The 18,524-nt window shown below is 37.0% G+C and overlaps 1 protein-coding gene across 1 annotated transcript in view; it reads left to right on the top strand.

Annotated features, from left to right (window-relative positions):
- Nucleotides 1-18,524, top strand: part of LOC123646099 (contactin-associated protein-like 3) — a 202,134-nt gene that overhangs the window by 164,565 nt on the left and 19,045 nt on the right. The window contains exons 15-18 of the mRNA XM_045562762.1: nucleotides 4,805-4,932; nucleotides 9,645-9,815; nucleotides 10,529-10,747; nucleotides 13,193-13,432. Of these exons, the coding sequence (XP_045418718.1) occupies nucleotides 4,805-4,932; nucleotides 9,645-9,815; nucleotides 10,529-10,747; nucleotides 13,193-13,432 (758 nt within the window). The remainder of the gene's footprint in view (nucleotides 1-4,804; nucleotides 4,933-9,644; nucleotides 9,816-10,528; nucleotides 10,748-13,192; nucleotides 13,433-18,524) is intronic.

Genomic DNA, 18,524 nt, shown 5'->3' with positions numbered 1-18,524 from the left:
AAAATATTAAACTATACTCCAAGTCAATATATGGATATAAACATATAGTGAACTATGTTTAAAGAGACAAACATATTCTCTAAAATATGCATATGACATATAATTCAACTATTTTCAAAAATCCACAAGTTATTTCGATAGTTATAATGATTGCACATGTAACTATAATATTATTTTACTTCTAAGAATTTAAATAGGACTTTTGTGTGATTATTTGAGAGCCCTTTAAAAAAATAAATAAAAATAAAAAGTATAAAATAAGATGACTTAAATATATCCAAATATACAAATAATCACAATAAATGTGAGTGAACTCTTTATTCATTTAAAAACCAATATATGTAACCAAAGTGTTTGTACCCCATAATATTCTGAAATGAAATAAAAAATAAATAAATAAAAGCCAGAGACACCTTATGGTATTAGATTTTTAAAGAAGCTATAGCTTGTGTTCAAAAGATAAAACATAAGCAAGCATTCAGTAAAGTTGGAAGTAAAAGAATGGAAGATATTTATCAGGTAAATGCAAACTCCAAAAATAAACAGGTATAGCTGTGTATGTCACACAAAGACAGAAAGCATCATTAGGGATAAAATTGGACCATTTCTAATGCTGAGGTTAATGCTCACTGGAAAGAAAGATCTAACTACACTTGTATGCATCATCAAATTATTTAAAATGTATAAAGAAAAAAATTAACTAATATGCAAAGGGAAACTGACAAATTACCCAAAATAGTGGAATAATTTAACATAACATTTTTGGTAATCAATAAATGAAGCAGATAAGAATATTATGATACTATAATTAACAAACTTGATATTGCAGCCATATGCAGTTATACACTATATATCATTCTCAAGCAAAGATAGAACATTTTGCAGATGAGTGGAATTTTAACAAATTTTAGAAAATTGTCATGATAGAAACTATATTGTTAATTGTAATGTGTTATAAATTAATGACATACAGTTCTTAAAAGCTTGCGCATGTGCCAGTCAAAGACACAGAAAGAAATGAAATACATGTACTCCATGGAAATAACAGAAAGGCTAGAAAAGAAGAAACCAGCCTGGTAGGCACTGTTAATAGCATGATTGTGAACATAGAAAATCTAAGGTAATCTAAAGAAATATTATCAGGGTAAATGAGAGTTCAGTGAATTTGCTGAACTTATGATCAGTTGATGTTGAGAAATTACTTGAATTTCTATAATATCATATTAATAAAATAATTACCATTATAAAACCTAGTAAAATTATTTGCAATATTAACAGAAATGTAAAGTTATGTAGAATAACTGCAATACCTTTGTGGAAATTATAAAACTTTATTAAGAGAATTAAAGACAACCAAATAAATAGATTGATTCACTACTGTCATGGACTCAGTATCTTAAAGCAGTGGTTCTCAATCAAGAGTAAACTTGACCCGCAGGGGATATTTGGCATTTTCTGAAGACATTTTTGTTGTCACAAAGAGAGGGGAATTTTTTCTACTGGTGTGTAGTAAGTGGAAGCTAAGGCTGCTGTTAAACATCCTACCAATGCACAGGACAGCCCCCACAGCAAAAACATCATCTGGTCCAAAATATCCATAATGCTGTTGATGTTTGAGAAATCCTGTTTTAAAGATATCATTCTCCACAAATTAAACTATCAATGTAATGAAATTCCAAACAAATGCCAAGCGTTCTATTTATTTGTATAGATTTCAGCAAGCTGATTTTAAAATTAATAGGGAAACTAAGAGTTAAAAAATAAGCAAGATAATTTTAAAGCTGGAAAACAAGGTGAAGATACTAATTGTATCAAGACAGATTATATTGCTGTAGCAATTAGTGCTGGTTGAATCAGCCAAGCAACAGGCAAATCGACCAATTAAACAGAAATTGAGAACCTGGAAATTTTTTAAGTGGATTAGTTGTGTATCATAATAATGATGTTATTACTGATCTTGTCCCCCCAAAATCATTAAAAGTTAAAGTTAACTCAATATTTCACCCCTTTAGCTTTCTTAACAATCCCCCAAATTTATAGCTCTGCTTTGCATCAGATGAATTCCCCTGGCGACAATGAGTGGTAGCTTTTAGAAGTTTTTGTATTTCCTAGAAAGTAGAATTTCTTGAGCAATAGGAACTTTTAAGTGAAAAGTGAAATTATTGAACTTTTGATACTGCTACAAGAAATTTTTGTACCTTAAAATGTACTATTTCCAACTTTATAGTATAAATTTTAGAAAATAATAGGAAGGAAAGAAGAAAAATGAGATGTCCCTATTAATTAGGAAGTTTTGAAGAGGTCTGGTAACTATGACAAATCTGCAATATTCTATTTGAATCTGGAAAGATTGGGATCTGCCTATACCAATTAGAAATTGGTGAAAAATGCTGGCCATCCTTGTGCTCAGATTAAAAAGGCCTTATTATAGTTCTGCCCTAATGCAACTGAGATACACTATGGATTCCCCTTACACATTCTCAGTAATTTGTACAACTTTCAGTGTAAAAAATGAAATGAAACTTGCAGCTTTCATGCAAAATGGGTCTTTAAAATTCAAGCATCCTCCATGAATAACTAATAGAATTGCATTTCCTCTGCTAGGCTATCTTGCTAAAATGGCAATCACAGAAGCTGAAATAGTTATTTTTGATGCCTACTACATTAGTAAAAAAATCCCAGACTGACCTACCTCGTTCCCCAGGAGATATATTTCTAGCTTGTCTACTATCAGTCCACTCCAAAGCTGAATGGTGATGATTTTTAGATAGTCCATGCTCTGTTCTATGCATAAACATGAGTAACAGAGTCTTAACTAGGTAAGGCAATGGGATTTTAGTCTGATTTTAGAAATAATTTTTTAAGAAATAATCTTTACCATTAAATATTTCATATTTTTCAGGATATTTAATTCATATTAATTTAAATCTCTTTATGTGCATTATAGGTTGCCTTTTTTTTTACAGGATGAAAATCTTAAATAATATAGTCATTTTATTTTAGTTCTATCTTTTCAAATTTGAAATTTTGATGCCTAAAGTCTTTTATAAAAGAAGTTGGTTAATGGGTACAAAAATACAGTTAGATAAAAGGAATAATTTCTAATATTTGATAGTATAGTTGGGAAATTATAGTTAATAATAATTTATTGTATATTTCAAGAATTACACAAAAGAAGAATTATAATGTTCCCAACACAACAAAAAGATAAATGTTTGGAATTATGCATATTCCAATTACCCTGATTTGATCATTACGCATTGTACATGGGTATAAAAATACCACATGTACCCCTCAAATTTGTATAACTATGATATATCAATTCAATTTTTTTTATTTGGAAAACTTTGTTTTGCAAATACAAAAGGATTACAATGATTAAATATTAGTTATTCTGATCTTTTGCCACAAATCCAAACAAAGGAAGATTTGAGAACTGAGCATTTTAAAGAAAAAGTATTTACTAGATTCTATAGAGATTCTGTATCAGAATGAGGAGCTGGATAAGAGTGTTTTGTCTGTAAATGAGAATACACATGCAATGGAGGCATAGATATATGATAATATATAAGCATAGGTATATAAATATAAGCATAAAATATAAGTATTTTTTGCAAAAGAGTAGACAAATGCCTTTACTTTGGCCAGAGAGGAAATTAGATGCATAGCTGGGACCAGGACCCCAGGCCTCCCAGCTTCTCCTCCAGGCCCAGAGAATGCATTTATTTTCCCAGTCACTTATGCATGGAATGATGATGATGCTGATGGTAATAACAATTAATATTCATGATGTCCAATAGCCGGTGTGCTGTTGGGGGCAGAGACTGTATTTTTTGCTCTGTGCTCTCAGTGCCTGGCACCAGCGCCTGCCCAGCAGGAGGTGAGCGCTGAGTGGGTGTCGACTCAGTGACTGGAGACAGCATTTCACAGGACACTTTCACACCCATCAGTCTATATTTATTTGTAAGGGTGTTATATTTATTTTGGTTTTGAATCTATGGAGTTATTTTTTCAATCTATAAAGTTAGCAAGGAAAGAAATAGCCAGGTAAAATAAAAGGACTTTAAAACAATGATAAATTGATATTCCATGAAATAAATATCTAAATCTAGTGTTACCATTTATATTTGTAATTAATAATCATTCAGATATTATTTGTAATCAATAATCATTCAGATATTATCGTAAGACTAATTTTACAAGAGAAGTTACATGCTTAATTACTGTGAAAACCCCACGCTTGCAAAATGACCACCCTTCTGGGTTTGCCCCCTTTCCTCTCTGTGGTCGTTTAGACCAGCACTTAGCAAATGAGTCAAGAGTTGGTAAACTACTGCTTATGGGTCAAATCCAGCCCACTGGCCTGTTTTTATATGGCCCATGAACTAAGAATGTCTTTGTTACATTTTTAAATGGTTGAAAAATAAAAGGAAGAATATTTCATGATGCACAAAACTTGTATGAAAATCAAATTTCAGTATCTATAAATTATCATTGCAACACAGCCACTCCTATTTGTTATTGTCTGTGGCTGCTTGCGCACTCTGCAGGCAGAGTGAAGTCATAGCTGCAAGAGGCTGCATGGCCTGTGAAGCCAAAATCACTTACTCTGTGGCCCTGTACAGAAAAAGTTTGCCAAACCCCAATTTAGATTCATCGTAGTCTCTGTTCTCTCAAAATATTGAAAATGTTTTTAAGTGTTCAGTCCTTTAATGTTGGTTTCAAATTACAATAAAAGATCATAGCTAATTTTGTCATTATGTTAATCAGGATAATTTTAAGGGTTTTGGTTGTTGTTTTTTAGGACCAGTGACACAATAGTCCTTTCCCAAAAGGAGCACCTGCCGGTCACTCAGGTTGTGATGACAGACACAGGCCGACTGCATTCAGAAGCTGCTTATAGCCTGGGGCCGCTGCTCTGCCAGGGGGACAGTAAGTGGCAAGAAAAAGATTTCTTTTCATAACATGTTTTGGTTGTAAATGAGTAGATGAATACCCTTATTTTGGCCAGAGAGAAAATTGGTGGCAGTGCTGGGACCAGGATGGATCTCAGAAAAGCACAGGTATCATAAAAACACTGTCTGTACTGAAGATCAATATTTCCTTAGGAAGAATTAGTTTATAGAGGATGAATTATCTTTGTTTTAACTTATTACTTGGTTGGCTGGATTTATTGTCCATTTATTGTATTTCTTCCAGAACAGTCATTAAGTAAAGGATTTCCTGAGTTTGTAAATGCTTGGGGATATTTATTCATTAGCCCATATATTCTTCAGACAACTGTAGTGGTATAAAATTATTGGGATACACCTGGTTTTTCTAGACTTTTGTACATACCATTTTTTCATTATACGGTACCGAGCATTATATTAATATTTTTTACTGCAACGTTTTCATTCACGGTTGGATTCCTTGGTCAGGCTTTCCCTCACCCACCCAGGGCTCATTGGCACTACATCCCCAGAATGGTGTCAAGTTGGTGAGGACCTGCCTGTTGCCCTAGTACCTGAATAGCAGCTAAGCCGGATATAAAAATCTTACTTCCCTGAGAAAAGTTTTAATGCTGTTTCTTATATCCTAGCATTGTCTGTTGCTGTGAAGAAGTCTGAGACTAAGTTTATTTTGATTTACTTCTCTGCTCCAGTATGTGTAGGATTCTGTTGAAAGAGGTAGTCCGGTGAGGACCCTGAGCAACCCTGCATGTTCTTGGGGGTGTGCCAGACCACACAGTGTCTGTAACCAATCGGGTAGGCAACTAAGGAGGTCAAAGAGAATACAGCATCGCCGCCAATGGCTACTCACTCCCCAGAGAGAAGGAGTTCTGGCTTGTTTGCTACTTGCTCAAAAAGTCCTGGACACTTGTCCGTGGGTTCCTCATCTGAGATGCAAACCTACTGTGCGTGTAGCATCAACCTGGGCCGGTGGATTGCATTGCTCTGTGAGATTTGGAGATAAAGGGAACTGATGCGAATATTCTAATGCCTTTGCTGCTTGCTGTGCTTTGATAAAGTTCTTTGACTTTGATGCAGAAATGTTGTGTTTTCTATCAGCATCCATGAAAGTGTGGCAAGCGAAATTGTTAGTTTGCACGTAGGGTGAAATCTCTGATTCTTCACAGTTCTTCACAGATAGGCTATCCTTCAATTTCAAAGCTTATCCAAAATATGCCCGAGTGTTAATTATTCAGTGTTAATTTTTCCTAAAATAAAGCATGCTTATTTTGACCTAAATATTCTGATATTATATTCTCCTTTAGGAAAAATTATGCCTTTTTATTATGCCTTTTTTTTTTTTTGAGACAGAGTCTTGCTGTCTTGCCCAGGCTAGAGTGTGCTGGCACAATCATCGCTCACTGCAACCTCTCAAACTCCTGGGCTCATTATTGTGCTTTAAATACATTTTCTGTTTCATTTGTTGGATTCTCTGCATCTGGGACTTTATGTCAGCCTGTATTTCATTGCCCTCCATACATTTCTGTTTCCTCAAATTGCCTTAGTGTCTTTGTTCTTCTTTGTATTCAATGTGATTATGCTAAGTTTTTCTTCAATTTCAGTCGTTAAATATTGGCCGTATTAATTCCATTTCTAGATACTTCTGATTTATCTATTATTTCAGTGATGATTTGTTTGGATCTCTATTTTATTTTTGCTTAAAAATCTCTTTTAATGTATTTTAGAATTATCTAATCTTTTAGCTCTGGTTTTACTGAATTAGTGTTTGTGTTATTCCCATACTATGAAACTCTTACAGGGGTTTTCTTTCCCTGGGGTTGTGTTCTTTCGGATCAGCTTTTTCACATGTGTGTGCTGTGATCTGTCTTCATGTCCTCCCTTCCTCCCATTCAGTTTGCCTCGTACACATTCGCTCCCTCCTTCCTTTCCTCCTTCCTTCCTTCCACCTTTCACAGTATGTGTGCATAGTTGCTGTGCTGCTCTATCTTGTTTATAGTTCAGACATTTAATTTATTCATATACAATATAGTTGAATTCTTCTTGACATCTGTCCCCCCATAATCAGACACCTATTTCTGTCCCTTCTAAATTGTAATCACAGGACTAGAGTCTGTCATTCTATCAATTTTTTCCATAATTTAAGATCCCAAGTTGGTGAGAGAGGGATCCGTTGAGTTGTATCAGATTTACTGGCCGTTCTCTGTGCTGTTTTACCTTTGAGATTTATTTAAATGCCTGTGCCAGTTGTCCCCTCACAGCAGGTAGGGTGCATCATACACTCCTGTCAGGATGTCCACAGGCTTCGGGTTCTTCCCACAGTTCAGCATTAACCCCTGGAAACTTGGAGCTGTTGTTTTTTTTGTTTCCCTACCTATTGAGATTTTAGCATGAGGCATTGGTATGTAGGGACTCTGCACTTTTGAGATTATTTCTAGATTATTTCCTCTCTGGCAACTCTCCTCAGCCCCTCACTTCTCTCCAAATGTGGGTACGTTTGTGAGATTCTTCAGGGTATTTCATTCACCTTCAGTTTCTGAACAGGACTCTAGAAGGTATGAAAAGATCAAGTGTGATATTTATAATATCCCCTACTGCAAAAATCCCCTTCTCTTTCCCTTTCTTTATTTTCATCTCTATTTTCTTTAAAACAACATTTCTTGATTCTTTTCTCTTCCCTTGGGTGGCTGGGGCCAGTGGAGCTCCAGGGATGGGGTGAAGGAATTGGCTACTGGGGTTAGGAGACCGGTTCCGTGCTGGGGACCAAGCAAATACGGAAAGAAATTGGGGATGATGGGAGCCAGTTTTCTCACCAAGAAAGGAGTTGTACACGTGGAAAGGGGAAAAACTGAAATGAACCCTGTGGTGCTGTATTGGAAATGGAGGTATTAGTGTGAACTCATAGATTTTAATATATTTATCTACATAATAGATAAGTATACATGTTGTCCCAAAAGTCTCCATACAAAGGAAAAATTTTGGAAATTTTTGTAATGACTATTTTATAAATAAAGGTACATTTAGCTATAATTTCCCATTTTCCCTATGTATGGTGACTTTTGGGACACCCTGTAGAATAAATACAGAAGTGTATGTATGTGTATGTGTGGTGTATGTGCAGTATGCAGACACACATATTTCCTAGCTCTGACTACTGAAGGGCCTAGAAGCAATGATACCCTAGTAGAAAAGAGATGTCTAGCACATAAATCTGGGCTTCTAAACACCATTTTCTGCCATTTTCCACTAAAAGAAACCACAACACCTTGGAGAAATGGCTGATTCCAGAGATGGGGCAGAGAAAATATAAGATAAGCCTGGATCATCTTGTTGTGACAAAAAGTAAAAATAAGTTCAAAAAATAATGGGGACTTGTTAAGAGGACATGACTGTCAGCTTAAAGGGGCCCCCACTGACCACATTTGAGACAATTTAAGCATCAAAATAAGTTATAGATTATAAACCATTGAATAGATGGGAATCTAAGAGTGATATTGATATAAACAAATAAATAAATCAATAGAAAGTCAAGAGAAAAGCTCTTTCTAACAGAGGAATGCCAACCAATTAATATAGAAGGAATGATCACCATTGGCAGCCATAATTATAATGATTCAATCAAGAACCATGAATAAATTATAAAACCAGTGGGTAACAGTTTGAAAAAGTGAGTAAGGTTATGTTTTTATACCCTTGAGTGCCAAAATATGGATGAATTACAAAGAGAAAAATAGTAACTTCATACCGGAGAAACTTGACAGATACCACTTTACAAGGCAATCAAAGCAAACATGACAAGTCACAGGGCTAATCAGCATTGCCTGCCTCCTGGTATGGTATGCTGCAAAGAACACAGAATCACCTTGGCAGTATTTTTTACAAAAATGCCTAACATGAATCTGATCATGAACATGTCAGACACATCCAAACAGAGGAACATTCAACTGAAAAGTGCTAAAATGAAAAAAAAAGTCATAGAAAAAAAGATAAGAAAAGACTTACAGTTCCAGAATGGAGACTGGAGAAATAAGTGTAATGTGTAGTCCTAGAATGGATTCTGGAATAGAAGTAAAAAAAAAATAGTTGTTGTTGTTGTTGATTTTTGCTGTGGTGGGAAGTACTAGGACAGTTTTCTTTGCAAGAAAGACAGAAAACGAGAGTCTGTGCTCTGGCTTCTAGAGTCATGTATCCAACTGCCTCCTTTAAATCTCCGCTTGTATGCCTAATAGATATCTCAAATTTAACATGTCCCAAACTGAGCCACTTCTGAAACCTGCTTTTTCAAAATTGTTCCCCATCCCAGTCAGACCCAAAACTCTGGAGTCATCTCAGACTTCACCCTTTGTCTCACATCCCACATCCAATTCATCAGTCGATTCTGTTGCCTCCAACTTCAAAAGGATTCTGAGCCCGGGCCTGTCTCAGCACCTCCACTGCGCTGCTGGTGTCATCTCGTAACTGGCCTCACGCTTTTGCTTTGCCTTCCTTACCCCTTTCTCAACACTGAACTCTGATCCTCAAAATAATCACCACTTGGCTGTAGATGTCATGACAACATGACATGACGGTTTGGAACCCCTAGTAAAGGATTATATAGATTATTAATACATTTAGCACTAATAATCCTCTAGGTATAAAATGTAAATGTTATTTTTGTTTCATGATTTTTTTTTCCTTTTGTCTTTTTGTAAACAGAGTCATTTTGGAATTCAGCTTCCTTCAACACCGAGACTTCATACCTTCATTTCCCTACTTTCCATGGAGAACTTACTGCCGATGTGAGTTTCTTTTTTAAGACCACAGTTTCCTCCGGTGTGTTCATGGAGAACCTGGGGATCACAGACTTCATCAGGATCGAGCTGAGCGGTGAGTCGCCCACACTTTACAAGTCATGGGTTGCCCATTATTTAGCAATAAAACCTTTAATTGAACAAAATTTTAAAACATTGTCATTCTTACTTTATAATTGTATTTCTTTATTAAGTATTAAAATTTATCATTTTAGTTAATCATTTTTTATTTTTAAGAGAAAATAAAACTTTGAGGCATGAAGCATGTAATAATTCATTAAAATGTTATACCTTCTCTTGACTATGCCAAGAATGGTCAGAACTTTAAACCAACCTCATGTAATCATTTCCTGAATTAATATTTGGTCAGAAGTACTGTTTTTCATGTGCCCAAAGCTTAATTTATTACTGTCAAAATTTAAATTTAGTGTTTTTAAAATTGCATGAGGCTTTGAGCCATTTTTAAGTAAAATTACTTAAACATGTAAAACAAATACTATTTGGTATTCTAGCAATGCATACATATTTCTATTAATTAGGACTTAGTAAGATTGAATAGTAAACTGTAAAGATAAGTATGTTAAAATCGGTTTTTTTGGTTTTGTTTTTTCCTCTAGTTTTGTTTTGATTTTATACCCCCCTCCCCCAGCTCCGATTAACATTTTTCTGCATCAATGTCATTGTCCCCTTTTGCAATGAGCATGTCATGATATTTTCCTATGTCTACACAAGTCTAAATTTTCTCCCCTGTGAATTAACTTAAGCAATATTCATATATAATATTTCCAGCTCCCACTGATGTGACCTTTTCCTTTGATGTGGGGAATGGGCCTTGTGAGGTCACGGTGCAGTCACCCACTCCCTTTAATGACAATCGGTGGCACCACTTGAGGGCAGAAAGGAACGTCAAAGGAGCATCTCTTCAAGTTGACCAACTCCCTCAAAAGATACAACCTGCCCCTGTGAATGGGCACGTCCGTTTACAGCTCAACAGCCAGCTCTTCATTGGTGAGTGCTGTTGGCTTATAATTGAACTTGATGTGAGGGCAGACATGGACCAAAAGAAGATCAGAATTATAAAATATTGATAGCAATGATTGCAAGCAACTGCTAATAATGGCACTATTTATTGATAACCTAGTTGGTTCCAGGAACTTGCTATATGCTTCTTATTTGATATTTCATTGTATAGGTATTATTGTCACCTGTTTACAGATTAAATAACCAAGCCTCAGAGGATGGAATAACCAACTAACAAGAGGGTCTAAACCCATGATAGCCAAGCCCCAAGCTTAAACCATTCATTACAGAGGATCAGCATTTGTGACATTTGTCACAAATTGTATCAACATTAGATTTTGTCGACACTATTAGTGTGATAATTAGAAATTTTTATCCAGTTCTTCAGTTTCACTTCTCAGTGGAGTTATAATTGGGACAGAGGTCATCCAGTATCTGCTCAAGAGCAGAGCACAGGAGACCTGTGGGCAGAAGCAGGGCAGTGTCTACTCCTGCGGCCTTTCAGGAGCCCCAGTCCTGGTTCTCCTCACTGTGCCCTCCCTCCTGCTAGTCTCTCATCACTCGCTTCTTGTTTATATCTAGGCCTCGCTCCTTTATTCTCACAGTCCAAGTCATTTAAAGGCTACGGCTACAGGCCATGGAAGGCTGTCCTTGAGTTTGCTTATTTACTGTTTTACCAGTGTTATTTGGTTTTCCCCAAGGGAAAAATATATTTTGCTGTATGACTTTCGAGACTACTCCATTCTAATTTAGGAACCAAGCAGATTAAGGAAGTGGCTCTGACTTCCTCATTTCTCATGCATTTTAAAGCAAATAAGGACACCATCCAATTAAAAACTAGACTAAATCACAAGTTATCACAGCCTGCTACACAAGAGGATACATACAACTTCTGGGTACTGAATGCTGCACAATGAGTGTGTGTGGGTGAGCGTGTGCGAGAGCATGTGGGTGTGTGAGAGAGTGTGTGTGAATGTGTGTGTGTGATTGCGTGTGTGTGATTGTGTATGTGAGAGTGTGAGACTGTGTGTGTGTGGAGAGGGGTGTATACACCATAGCTCCCTAAAACCTAGCTTTAAGCATTGTTGGTTCTTATATTAGGATGAGATGAGGCCTCTTCAAAAGACTTGAAACCGTCAAACTACCTGAAAGGAGGAACACACAGATGAGTCAAATTAAGGAACTTCATTTTCTCACTTGTAATCCTAGGGATTATTTAATGGAATGCCTAGGAACAAAATGAGCATAAAAATTCAGCTAGAATAAGCATTCACATTAAGATAAGGTTTATAAAACTGTGGTAGATGAATCACTGGCTTCAGAATCACCCCTGAAGCTGGTTGAAAATTCAGATTTGGGGCAGGGTGTGGTGGCTCACGCCTGTAATCCAGCACTTTTGGAGGCTAAGGCAGGAGGACTGCTTGAGGCTGGAAGTTTGAGACCAGCTTGAGCAACATAGGGAGATCCTGTCTCTAAAAGAAAAATTAACCAGGTGTGGTGGTGGTGCACACCTATAGTCCTAACTACTTGGGAGGCTGAGGTAGGAGGATGGCTTGAGCCCCCGGGTTCAAGGTTACAGTGAGCTCTGATTGTCCAGCCAGGGTGACAGAGTGAGATCCTGTCTCAAAAAAAAGAAAAAAAAAAAGAAAATTCAGATTTGGGGCTCCTCTCTTAGGCCCACTGAATCAGAGTCTCTGGAAGGAGCCTCAGGAAGCTGCATTTTTCACAAACTCCAGGTAATTCTATGATCCTGACATGGAGAATTATTACCCTCATAATGGTGTTTTTCCCCACACAAGTGTAAACCTCTCTAAATATTTTCTTTAGCGTTCAGGTTGGACATGATGAAATATAAATGTGTGTGTTACTCAGTTCAGGTTTACCTCTGTGTCCCCAGAGAGGAGTGGACGGAGTAAGGGACAACTTGGGTGAGACCCTGTGGGATGGTTTCACCCCTTCCAACTTCCCTTTCTTTGCCTCAATCTCTTTTCACACTGTATTGTGAGAGTTCATCAAAATAAAGAATTTATCTACATATATTCTAATTACTGTAAAAATATTGAAAGTTCATACCTAACCATACAATGCACATTATTGTTCATAAACAAAAATAAAATAATGATGTGGTTTACACTTTGTCCGTGTAAAGAAACTAAAGTAAAAATCTTTAACTGAAATTAAAGAAATATTTTAGAATGAATGTTTGCCAAGCTCATGATGCTTAAAAATTATGTGAATACGTTTTATTTCAGTGTCATTTAAAGTTTCATGATATATGATAATAGTTTATATTTTCCAAATGTTATATGTTCACAAAATTTTTTGACAAATTGCAATTTTTGCCACTCTCCATAAGGCCTGAGTTTGACATGGACATAAAATCCTAATAAAATACCAAGGAACACATTTCTATTTGCAGTGTTTCCCTTGTAGGGGGGACAGCCACCAGGCAGAGAGGCTTTCTGGGCTGCATTAGGTCTCTGCGATTGAACGGGATGGCGGTGGATCTGGAAGAAAGAGCCACAATGACACCAGGGGTGGAGCCAGGGTGTGCAGGACACTGCAGCAGCTATGGACACTTGTGTCGCAATGGAGGGAGATGTAGAGAGAAACGCAGAGGGATCGCTTGTGACTGTGCCTTCTCTGCGTACGACGGGCCATTCTGCTCAGATGGTAAGTGTGGCCAGGGAGCAGCTAACAGAGAAAATGTGGGAAACTAGGAATATGAAGAACACTCCTGACATTTGACGTTATAAAGAAAGGATAATATTGAGTAATTATTTGACATACAATCATTTCTGTTTCAAATTCCTCTACTGAATGTCTTTGAAAACCCAAGGCTGTCAGTCTTCTCTGCATTTCTTACATGGAAGATCTCTGTGTTACCTCCCGTTTTCTGTTCAGTGCTAATCCTCTCAGAATGATTTGGTTTTCAAAACTCTGTCCTTGGGTTATTCTGATTTTAAAATCATTAAAGCATCATTTTTAAAAAAATTATTTTAATTTTTTAGAGATGGAGTCTGACTGTATTGCTTAGGCTGGGCTCAAACTCCTGGTCTCAGGCAATCCTTCTGCTCATTGTTATTTATGACAATGACTTGAAGTGATGCAAAAAGACATTTTAAAATTGTCTTTTCTTATAAACCAAGCATATTAACTAGGAAAGGAAATGCATATTTAATTAAATGTTGACATGTCATTAAGGGGATCATTCCGACACTTTGCCCTAAGATGTTTAAGTATCTGTTCTTGGAGGAGTATAGTGGAGTATCACACAGCTTCTGTTCAAGTATAAGTCATATTTTGAAAGGAAGGAAGGAACTGGTTTTGGTATTAAACATACTGTACTAACTTCCTGAATATACTTGGGTTTGTAAGACTTTTAAGTATTGAGTAATCAAAGCTAAATTTAATAGATTTTTAAATGTGTCTGGTCTGTCACCCATATATCATGTTTAGCAGCACAATAGGCTTTAATTGCTACATAAATTGTGTGACTTTCAAAAGAATTTTGAAATTAGTTATCTAGAATTCGCTGAAATTTTCAGAAAAGCACCTTCATAAGTCTTCTGTTAGTGCTCTTGAATGAATTATAACTTAAGATCTATGTGTGATAACAAATAACATAGTTCTGGCACAAATACAGAGCTTTCTTCCCATCTGAAGGTCAACTTCAAGGTGACCACTTCCTCAGGAGCACAAGAGTCAATTTCTAAATAATTCCTAGTGTACATTTGCTAAGTGAAATTTAAATTTTATTTTGTAACCTAAAATTATATTAGACATAGAGATTGCATTGTGGGTGAAAGGGAAATGGTCCTCCAGTGGCTATGGGGTAAATTATAGTTAGATTACTTAATATAATAAGAATGATCTGGATTTACAGCAAATTCTTTATATTCTAAGGAACTAGAAAAAGTGGAACAGTAATCTAAGACAGTGACCACCTTTCAACATCGTCCTTTTATTTATAAGTATATTTGGGGTCTGTGTGTTTGTGTGTGTGTATGTGTGTACTAAACACATTTTGGGAGTTAATCTGATATAAAATTAAAATTTCAACCTTTCATAAAATGTTTTAGGGGAAGCTGAAAAGCTTTTCATCATCTCTGTTTCAGAACACTGCAGACATCGCTTTGGATTAGCTTTTATTTTCTGGTAAACAGTAAATCTGAGAAAGATCTTTGACATAAAAGAAAATTACTAAATTCTGATTTTGAAGAAGGGTTGGTCCTCAAATCATCCTCTTACTAGCTACTGAAGGAAATCTGTTTCATGCTTCCTACAAAGCAATAGATTTTTAAAGAAGAGGTGAAATTTAAATTAAAAAAGCTTTTGTCCTCTGAGAGACACTGGCAGAATGGCCATATAGGGAGCTCTGTAAACCCTCTCCCATGTAAGACAGCCATGACTGCTAAAAATTGTTATTTAAAAAACCCAACTATTTAAAGTCTCTAGAAAATCTCCTAAGGGAGTACATCAAATGAAGAAACATTTGTTAATCTTAGTAATAACAGTAAGAGTTTGAGGCATTTCAGCCAAGGCCCATTCCCTGCACCACCCTATCCCCAGCCGAGCATGATGGAAGCTCTACTTTATATGAGGATAGCCAAGAAGCCAGAGTTTCCTTTCTCCCTAGTTTCTACTCCAAAAATACTACTTTATTCCCAAGATTGGGTGCCTGCATTTCTCATCGCCCCTGTGTGGCAGGACTTCTATCCAGGCAGAAGCAACTGAGACATCTGGGGCTTCCTTGCTACACCAAGTACTCATTTCCAGGACAGAAGCTCTTCAGGTGTGGCAGCTTGAGAATACCAGGTCTCAGTTGCCCTCACTCCAGCTTGCTTATAAGTAAAGTTTCCACCACCGGGAGAGGCAACACATGAGGTCACCATGCCCAACCTGTGCTCTACTTGTAAGCAAAGGTTTCACTCCAAAGAAGCAGGCCACTGTCACTGCCCACAGCTGCAGAACAGTGAGACAGAGATTTGAAAACACAGAGCTCTGTATGTAGCCCTCCCCAAATGAACTGATTTTATTTGAAACAGAATATGGATAAGTGCAATCCTGTTGGTACTTTCAAAAACAGTGAAGATTCTGGTGGTAAGCAATTAACAGGAAGTTGAAAGCTCCAAAAGAGCAGCACATTAAATCATAGACAAACCAGAAATCGAACAACAAAAAAAAAAGGGAATGAGACAGGTAAGATTCCTCCTAGAGTATAAACAAGTTTCAATGACTGGAACCAAGACAAATTCAGCAAAGGGGCCTGAATTTAATTGGCTCAGACTGTGGAGCAATTTATGCCCTGGAGCACTACTGAATACAATAAAGCAAACAGCAGACAAGAAGTGAAGCTAACATCTGGGTATGACACCAACAGTAGCAGGTGGGTTAACACAAAGAAGAGGTAAAGAAACAGTCAAAGAGAGCCTTGATAAAACAGGTGACTGTGCACATGCCCAAGGATATACTCTGTGAGGAGTGATGTCAGAGGCTACACACTTGAGGGGAAACAGACTTCACTGAAATAGTCCAGCTGAGTCACTAAACTAACAAGAGATCAACAGCAACAGCAGCAGCCCTAGGGAGAATCTATATCCAGAAGTGTTATAATATGTTATCTACAATGACAAATTTTCAGCCAAAATAAAAAGTCATGAGACATGCAAAGAAAGAAGAGAGTGTGATCCACGCATAGAGGGAAAAAGCAGGCAAGAGAAACTGTCTTTGAGAAAGTCCAGACACCAGGACATTGGTACTCTAAGACAGAACTCTGCCAGCCTCCTCATTTGCTGGCAAATGAATAAACTCTTCTTTCCTTCTCTTCAAACCACTTGTCGTTGTTCTTCTGATACAGTCTCAAGGACAAGTAACAAGAGCAATGAGTCACCAGGAGGCTATGCCCAGTGCGGGGAGTTAGCTACGCTCCCTGCAAAAGTCCGGGTCCCTCAGACAGGGGTTGTCGCAAAGGATGAAAAAATAGTAGGAGACAGAAATAAAAATAATACACAGAGCCAAAGATATAGTTTATAAAGTAAAGATTTATGAAGATAGATAAAGCAGGGTGCCCGGAAGGTTACATCTCTCCTCACGGAAATGTAACCAAGACTGAAGTTTTACACAGATACTTATAGCACAGGTACAGGTTTTCGGTTGCCAAGTGTAATGGAGTTTGCATAATAATAGGTAGTTTGGTTTAGGGTCAAAGTCTTCTAAAAGGCTACTATAGATCCTTCAACTAACTCTATCTAGGTGAACAATGAGTTATAAAATCTTCTTAGGGCAAACTTCTAAGTTTTATGATAAGGCTATTACTTTAGCAAAAACAGAGACATTGTGGCTCTGCTTATTGTGTATTAGAAACAGAGATTTCAGAAGTCAAGCATGAGCTGTCTCTTATGCTATTTACTTTAACCGCATGGTTCTGCTCGGGCAGTATATCCTATGATCAGCTCTCCTCCCCTGCGGCATCCCGTGGCTCCGGCATCCCATGGCTCTAGGCAAGACTGCTTTGTCTTTCAAAACAGGTGAGAGCCATAGGCCCAGATATCAGCGGTTGCCTTGGAAAGCAGCTGCTACCGAGCATTGAGATGCCCTCCTGAGGCAAGGCAGCTTTTGATATGTGAACTAACACGTTTACATTTTCCCTTAGAGCAAAGCCTTTCAAGACTTCTGAAATCATATCTGTCTCTAAAAATATGTGGGACATTTCTATAAATCAATATTTCTTAGGCTCAACAGCCCAGGAATCATGTAATGGAGCCTGCTGTCCAGGTGCACAGTCTTGCCTGGAGGCACAGAGGTAAGGCCTAGAGACACAGAGTTAAGGGTCAGCGAAGAAAAAAATAATTTGAGTTCCTTCAGAGTAGAGGAGGGACGAAAAAAATAAGGAAAAAATAATTTTAAGTGACTATGAACATTAACTGTATATAACTATATCTCAATCCATTAAAAAGCATTCATGAGTGGTTCTACCCTATAAAATAAAAAGAAATATTAAGAATTTCCAAATGTGGATTCAGAAATGGCATTAAAAGAGGATAAAAGATTTAGAAAAACTGAAGATAAGGACTTTAGGTACTTAATACATACTTCTGGATTTTTTAAATTTATTTTTAATTTTTTTTTTTTTTTAAGAATTTCAGTTACTCTACATACTTTTGACTTTGAAATAGATCCTTTTTTTTTTTTTTTAGACAAAGCCTCACTCTGTTGCCTGGGCTAGAGTGCCGTGGCATCAGCCTAGCTCACAACAACCTCAAACTCCTGGGCTCAAGCGCTCCTCCTGCCTCAGCTTCCCAAGTAGCTGGGACTACAGGCATGTGCCACCATACCCGGCTAATTTTTTCTATATATATTTTTTAGTTGTCCAGCTAATTTTTTTCTATTTTTTTAATAGAGACAGGGTCTCGCTCTTGCTCAGGCTGGTCTCAAACTCCTGAGCTCAAACGATCTGTCCACCTCATCCTCCCAGAGTGCTAGGATTACAGGCATGAGCCACCGCACCCGGCCTGGAATAGATCTTTTAAGATCTGTTCAGAGTTGCCAAGGTCTACTTTAGAATTCATGAAAAAAGAAACTGGAATAGATCTTTTACGATCTGTTCAGAGAAACTGGAATAGATCTTTTAAGATCTGTTCAGAGTTACCAAGGTCTACTTTAGAATTCATGAAAAAAGAAACTGTTCAGTGTACTACCTAGCTGAAGAACCAAGATTAGATGCCATCAATTGAAATACATAGTAGTCTCTATTTCACACTGA

The sequence above is a fragment of the Lemur catta genome, chromosome 10 (assembly GCF_020740605.2).
Source record: "Lemur catta isolate mLemCat1 chromosome 10, mLemCat1.pri, whole genome shotgun sequence".
Taxonomy (NCBI): domain Eukaryota; kingdom Metazoa; phylum Chordata; class Mammalia; order Primates; family Lemuridae; genus Lemur; species Lemur catta.
This window is presented reverse-complemented; position numbering and strand designations above follow the sequence as displayed.